This window comes from Quercus lobata, chromosome 9 (assembly GCF_001633185.2).
Source record: "Quercus lobata isolate SW786 chromosome 9, ValleyOak3.0 Primary Assembly, whole genome shotgun sequence".
NCBI lineage: Eukaryota > Viridiplantae > Streptophyta > Magnoliopsida > Fagales > Fagaceae > Quercus > Quercus lobata.
The window spans coordinates 14397619-14405030 of NC_044912.1; the positions used below are offsets into that span (position 1 = coordinate 14397619).

Below are 7412 nucleotides of genomic sequence, written 5' to 3' on the forward strand. Positions count from 1 at the left end.
TATGCTTGTTGGCAGAACCACCAAACCTAGCAATGAACCTAGAACCGCCAAATCCAGAATCAATCACAACCAACAAACCCCGCTTAGATTGCAACAATATTTAGTAAAGCTTAAAAAAAAAAAAAAAAAAAAAACTTTTTCCTAAACCAAACTTAAATTGTTCATAAACAACTTTGTTCATTTATAGCCATAACCAAATCTTAGCTTGCCTTTATGTAATTGAGGAAATGACATTTACTTTATTATTATTATTATTATTTTTTCCAGTCATGGGAGGTACACCTTCGAGTGTAATAAGTAGGGCCCATTTGCATTGTCCTTTTGTGACACACCAAAACCTGAGGTGACAATTCCCTTTTTTTTTTTTTTTTTTTTTTTTTTTTTTTTTTTTTTTTTTTTTTTTTTTTTAAGAAAAGTGACAAATCCCGTTGTTAAAGCATTTACATCTATTTATCTAAAATCTTTTCTTTATTTATGCAATAAGAATTTACTTTTTCTATTTTAACTAACTAATTTTTAAAACACCTACATTTGATTGTCTATACTCTATTCTATTGCCTATGTTATTAAAATATTTTTGTTTCTTTCATTTTTTGTTGTTTCTCCAAATCATCCACAGTACAAGAAATTATAGAGTCCTCTGGTGAACCACGTCACTTGTCCACCATTCCACTAAAAAACTTCCACTTATTTAAAAAACTTCCACTTGTTTAAAATTGCTAAGTCAGTAATTAATTTTTGTTTTAAAAAATTTTCTAACTAACAATTTTAAACAGGTAGAAGTTTTTTAGTAAAATTGTAGACCACATCACTTATCCACCATGTGGATCTTATAATTTCTCCTACTGTACACCCGACTGTTAAAGACAAAAGTAAATAAACAAAATTTGGCTCCAATCATATTTGGAGACATATTTTCACATAATGATTTAGACTATCCATATATGTATTATTTAAACAGACTACATGGTTTATTAACAAAATTATCTAACTAAAATTACACATGAATGATCTTTCTAATCTCCAGAGAGTTAGATAGATGGAAAAAGGTAGTTTCAAACATAAACATTTGGAGCAAAACCTTTTACAAAATAAATCAAGCTTAATGTATTTACTTGGGTGAGAAAGAAGGAATAAAAAAACAGCATAAGCTTCCCATTAAAAAAAAAAAGAAAAAAGAAAAAAAAGAAGCATAAACTACAGTATCTTCTAAGTTTGGACAAAACAAACATTACCAAATTTTACTTTGCTTAATGAGTAAAAAAACCGATGAGTGTATTTTTAAGGTTTGGGGGCTTTTATGCTATGGTCTTACACGGTCAATATTTTGCCACACAGCTCTCAGTCTCAAAGATGATATGGTAAGCACCAATGCAGCATGACCATGGCAGAATACAGAGAATGAAGGAGTAATTTCTGCTTCTGGGTCTTGCTTTCGCTTCACAAAAGAGCAAAGGTTCGTTTCTTTTGAGAATTATTTAATGGGTTTGATATTGTTTCTTTCATACTGTTATTTTTGCCAACAGACCTGAAAATTGGTTTTTTTTTTTTTTTTTTTTTTTTTTTTTTTTTCCTGTGTGTGGATATTTAGACGTGATTATCAGCTTATATATTGAATGCTCTCAGATTCAGTAATTATGAAGAAAGGAATTTGCTTGATTTTTGCTAACGAATTTGTTCAAGCTTGATAAATATGGAAGGTTAAGAGCTAAGAAAGCAAGTAGAGATAACAAATCAATTTTGGAGTTTCTCTAAGTAGCTGATTTTTTTTAATTATATATATATATATATATATATATATATATAAGTGTGTGTATATTTTAAATTTTTATTTTTGAGAAGTGATAGTTAGATAGTTGGGGAGGGTGTCGTGATGGTTTTGAACACTGGATGTATTATAATTTGATAGTTACAACAATGGGGGATGGCATATTTGAACCATAATTCTTCTTGTAAAGGAGAGCAAGGAATGCCGTTGGGCTACAAGGCTTTCGGCCAAACTTCACTTATCAGGACTAATATGAAGTCAATTCTTGCATTGTTTAACTAGCAATGATCAATAATTAGAAAAGTAAAAATCACAAAAGATTTATTTTGTGCATCAAAATATGTATTTTGATTGCAATATAATTTTGATGAAAGATAAGAAAAGGGGTTACATTAGGGAGCTAATTTTAGTTAGGAGTGTTGCCAAGAGCCTTGTAGCTAAATTGGTTGACACCCCTTAGTGTTTCTAACTACACATCTAGGATTCAAATCCCCCCTACCCCAACTATTGACTTATAAAAAGAAAATTCTTAGGAGTGTTGTTTTGCTTCAGTCTTTTCCTTATTACATATTCTTTTTTGGGGGATGGATGAATTCCTTTGTTACTTTCTGGATTATTGCATTGGACAATTATTATAACATTGCGTTACATTTTTTTTTTTTTGGGGTTAATTTGTTGATGGAGTTTGAGGATATCTTATGGCTGTTTATGTTTTTCTTGACTGAAGTATCAACAACACATATATATAATTATCAGCAGTGCTCATGAGTCATGGTTTCTCTGTGACTATGCAGATTGCAATTGTCTTTTTCTTCTTCTTAAATACATTATCTTCTGTCAGTTAATGGCATGGAAGTAACTAATTTTCTTCGGTTGTGTTTTCTGGTGCATTTTGGAATCTCAGATGCTGCAATAGCACTAATTTGAGGTGTCTTCTCTATAAATGCTGACAATGTAATATGTGTAGAAGCAGGTTAAGGTGCAATGAGGAACCATAAATTTTCACAAGTTTCAAGGAATGACATCAAAGAAAATAAAACAAACCAAAGATTAGAGGAGAAAGCAGTTTTAGTGTCAGCAGCTGGTAAATGTCTTCCTCAGTCTTCTTCAGACAGGCGTTACATTGCTAATGAGCTATTGGAGGAGGATCCGGAAGAGGAACCAAGTGAAGTAGAGGAGGATCCAGAAGAGGAACCAAGTGAAGTAGAGGAGGATCCTGAAGAGGAATCAGTTGAGGAAATAGGAAATAAGCTAGAAAAAGAACCAAGCGATGACTTGGAAGAGGATCCAATTGAGGAACTGGAAGAGGAACCAAGTAAGGTGCTGTTGGAACAAATTGAGGAGCCTTCAGAATGTGATGCTCAGTCATATTTTAACCACAGCAACAATGGGAGTGAAGAACCAGTTGAAAATGCGCTGGAAGCATCTCCAGCTGAATGCCACTCAAGCACTGATCCTAACAATTCATACAAGAAGAGGTCACTGGATGCATCAACTGGTGAGTCAGTTGCCCAGCAGGGTTATAAGTCACAAAAGAAATGTAGGCAAGAGGAATCCTTAAAACCAGAATCAGAATCTTCGTATGCTGCTCCTCATTTCCACAGTCAGTCTGGGCTTGCCATGACACTTGGTGATAAATGTTCTTCTGAACAACAGGAAGGTACAGGGAGTTCTAGAAAACGAAGACATAGTAGATGGGAAAAAGTAGAGAATGATCAGGCTAGTAAAAGAAAGAAAACCAGGTGGATTAGTGATGATTTGCAGCTGAAACTGTTAGGTCCACTTCAGCTGCCTGACCTTGGGAAAGAGTTTGTTGTGGGATCAGATTTGGATTCAGAGATTCAGGAGTTGCAAGCTGAACTTGCAGACATAAACAGAAAATTGCAAACATCTGAGCTCCATGATGACAAGCCTATGGAGGAAAGATCTCCTTCTCTCGAACCAGTGCATGATATCCTTGGTATCAGACTAAATCCACGGCAAGTAAGGCTCCATCAGAAACTTGTCCAGAAACGTCAACATATTATATCTAAGTTGATTAAGAAGAATTCCACTTTCAAACCACCTTTGGAGTATAAGTCCTCGAAGCTGTGTAAAAAAATTTACATACCGGTGAAAGAATATCCTAACTATAACTTTGTTGGACTTATAATTGGCCCTCTTGGGAAAACACAGAAGAGAATGGAGAAGGAAACAGGGGCTAAGATCCGTTTAAGGGGTAAAGACAAAACAACAAATCCACAGAAAAATGATGAAGACTTGCATGTCTATATAGAGGCAGACAACCAAAAATCATTGGATGCAGCAGTTGGGATGGTTGAGAAACTACTAAATCCAATTGATGATGCAATGAATGAGCATAAGCGGGTCCAGTTAGAAGAGCTTGCCACACTGAAGGCAAATATGTGCAGAATTTGTCATGAGCATGGGCACCACTGTTTTGCCTGCCCGCAACGGCAATCTACTTTTAAAATGGTATGCTGTGACAAATGTGGCAGCTACAAACATCCCACAGAAACTTGTGGGGTGATAGCAATGTCTCCACAGAGCAAATCTGGGCAGGGTTCTGGGTCCAGCCTTGGCTCAACTACAAAAACTCAAGACAGACCTAACAAAGAAATTGATAATACAAACCTCTATGTTAACCACCTACCAGAAAATGTGGATGACAACCGATTACTAGAGTTTTTCTCTCCATTTGGTAAGATTACCAAAGCAAGAGTTATAAGAAATCAAACCACAGGAATTAGTAAAGGCTATGGTTTTGTCAAATTTGAGAATCAAATTGATGCAGCTGCGGCAATGGCTCATTTGAATGGGTGCAGAATGGATGGGCATATGTTGGCAGTAAGAATAGCTGGGGTACCCCCTGGATCCTTGTTTTTGAGCCATCTTTCACCATACCAAGGGCCTCCACCAATTTTTCCAAATGTCACAAGCCAAATGGCTTGGTCTGGGTGGATACCAGGCTCAATACTGCCTGTGCCTCTAACCCCCGTTCCTATAAGCAATGGCATGAATTTGCATTCATCCCCCATTTTTGTAAAGCATGGTAATGTCCTCAAAAGTGAAGGCTTAGGCTTTACTCCTGCATCTGGCTTGTCAAGCCTCTCTGATTTACCCGGTTGTAGGAGCCTCCATTCATCTTCCAATTCTTCAAACCAAATTCAATCCTCATCAGGTGGTTTAATCACAAAGTTCCCTGGTGATCCAGATTACCCTAGTTCTGGATTTGAATCATATTTCTAAAAACATAAACCAATCAAGCCCAAGTTAAAAGTAAATAGTACCAAAAAATCGATTCTCTATGACCCACCTGAAGTTTTGACTGCTTTAGACCAGTTATTCCTGGAGAATGAGAAGCTAAATGTTGCCTGTCAAGCTGCTTGGGATAGCTTTCTAAAGGGATTCAGTAAATATTATGCCGAGTTCCAAGCGGCTGTTCAAGCACTGGCTACTTTGGATTGTCTGCATTCACTTTCCATTCTTTGCAGAAATAAGGTATACTCCTGGAGAAACTATTACCCTCTGTCCCAAAATTAGTCAACATATCCCTTTTGGATGTTTCAGAATCATTGTTTACTGTCAAAATGTCAAGAAAATAAGTCCTGCATTTTCCCACATAACACTTATCAATTTCTCGCATATAATGTGATGCAATTTCAGTTTTTAATATTTAAAAAAGTAAGGGTAACATTGAGTAGCCCATAATGATGAGCCGGAAGAAATGTGTTTATTATTTCTTAAATTTGTCTTTGTCAAGTGTAAAATCATGGACACAGGGAGTAAAATTTTCCACTATATCTGCAACTTAAAATTGATTTTACAATGTTGTGTACACCTCTCAATTAGTTTGTTGCAGAATTATGTTCTATGATGATGAACCTGTTCAGATACATATCTATGCATTTATATAATCTAATCCTTTATTGTTAGTAAGAAGGCTAAGTATTGAGAACATTGCAATTGGTTTGGGTGTATGAATGTCAAGCAGAATACTTTTTATTGGTCATTTCTTTATCTCTTTATTTATTTTAATAATGTTCTGAAACAAGATTTTGTTTGAATTCTCTTCTGCTAGTGTTGATTGCTAAATATTTTTTGTAATGTCTGAAATCTCCCTCTTACTTGTTTTGTTTGACATACTGGATCTCTTACAGCGATTGTTTATATGGAAATTTGCTCTGGTTTCTCTAGGTTGGTTCCTTTGTACTGGCATTATCAGCAACACTCCATGTGTTAGGTGGTATCTACACCCAAAGGAGTGCTTCTGATAGCATCCAACAAGGGAGAGGCACCTTTCTGGAAGAGTTAAGTGAGGCTTCACATATACTCCATAATTGCACACCATGTTCATTTGTTATCATTGATGAACTTGGAAGAGCTACAAGTATGCATGATGGCATAGCTATTGCTTATGCTACATTCCATTATCTACTAGAGCAGAAAAGATGCATGATCCTCTCTCTCAGCCACTACCGAAAAAATTGCTGATATTAGAACTGAATTTCTAGGCTCTGTGGGGGCATACCATGTGTCATATCTGACCTCACTTTAGGATATTAAAGATATGGACATGGAGCATTCAATAACAGATCATGAAGATGTTGGAAACTGCTGGGTTTCCGTGCGAGAGGGACAGGGGATTTAAAAGACATATCTGATAATAGTTGCAAGAAGCTTTCAGTTTTAAACCATGCTTGAATCATTGCAAAAGAATTAATAAGCAGGTTAAGATGGAGTTCCTTGGCTCCCTCTCCCCTTGAATAGAAAGAAATTTATGTTCTTTTTGGTGGTGATGTTAATTGATTTTCATGCTGGTGACTAACGTATTTTTATATCATTGAGCCTTTGGCTCAAGTGGTACTTCCATGCTCTCCCACACCCCACAGGTCCCCCCTTCACTTCTAGAAAGGGAAAAACAAAAAAAAAAAAAAAAAAAAAAAAAAGGAAGAAAGAAAGAAAGAGAGAGAGACTAACATATTTTCATGCTGTGATTGACAAGCTTTGTTTCCTTGCTGTTGGTGATAGTAGTTTATTGCAAATTGCATTACGGAGTTGATGTGAAATATCAATTGAATTTTGTTCCTTTTGTTTTTACCCAGATAAAAGGCTATTCCTGAAAGTAAGATGGCATTGCAAATTATGGCGAGGGGAGCAACATTATATAGCAGTTGAGGCTGTGTTCAAATGAAGAATTTCTTCAGTTTTGTTTGCGTAAAATTCTTGTATTTAGTGTGCGTTTGGCATTGATTATTTTTGTCAGTTTATTTTACTATTTAGCTTATTTTTACTACTATTCATGGATCTCACTGCACTTTTTGCAATTATTCATGGGTCCTATTATATTATTTCATCTAATTTTTACCTTTATTTACAATATTTCCAGTAAAAAGTTTTTAATTTCAGCTAAATAAGATGTTCTCAAATGGACACTTAGTCCATCATTCCTTTTCTTTCTCTCATTTTTTTTAGTTAAATGTTGTGTCATTTTCTGTTTTTACCATATGTTGTAATTAGCACAAGATTCTCCTTTCAGTCCTATGTACTTAAGCATCTAGAGAAACTAATTAGTGAATTGAGATGTAAATTATTATCATTATATGAAGAGGGGTGGGGTTATTTTCTCTATTCTTCTGGTTGG

The 7412-nt window shown here is 35.3% G+C and overlaps 1 protein-coding gene across 5 annotated transcripts; it reads left to right on the forward strand.

Annotated features, from left to right (window-relative positions):
* Positions 1–1242: 1242 nt before the first annotated feature.
* On the forward strand, positions 1243–7075 carry LOC115960233 (splicing factor-like protein 1). Of its 5 annotated transcripts, XM_031079024.1 has the most exons (4): positions 1243–1456; positions 2742–5269; positions 5966–6078; positions 6874–7075. In XM_031079024.1, the coding sequence occupies exon 2, from the start codon at positions 2753–2755 to the stop codon at positions 5015–5017; it is 2265 nt and encodes a 754-aa protein (XP_030934884.1). In that variant the 5' UTR covers positions 1243–1456; positions 2742–2752; the 3' UTR covers positions 5018–5269; positions 5966–6078; positions 6874–7075. The 5 variants fall into 5 exon arrangements, with proteins under 5 accessions (XP_030934884.1, XP_030934885.1, XP_030934883.1 ...); XM_031079025.1 differs by lacking the exon at positions 5966–6078; XM_031079023.1 differs by lacking the exon at positions 6874–7075 and having other exon boundaries at positions 2673–5269; positions 5966–6717.
* The last annotated feature ends 337 nt before the right edge of the window (positions 7076–7412 follow it).

Bases quoted from the DNA above. Each gene is read 5' to 3' on its own strand.
- LOC115960233 (XM_031079024.1), top strand. From the start codon at position 2,753: ATGAGGAACCATAAATTTTCACAAGTTTCAAGGAATGACATCAAAGAA.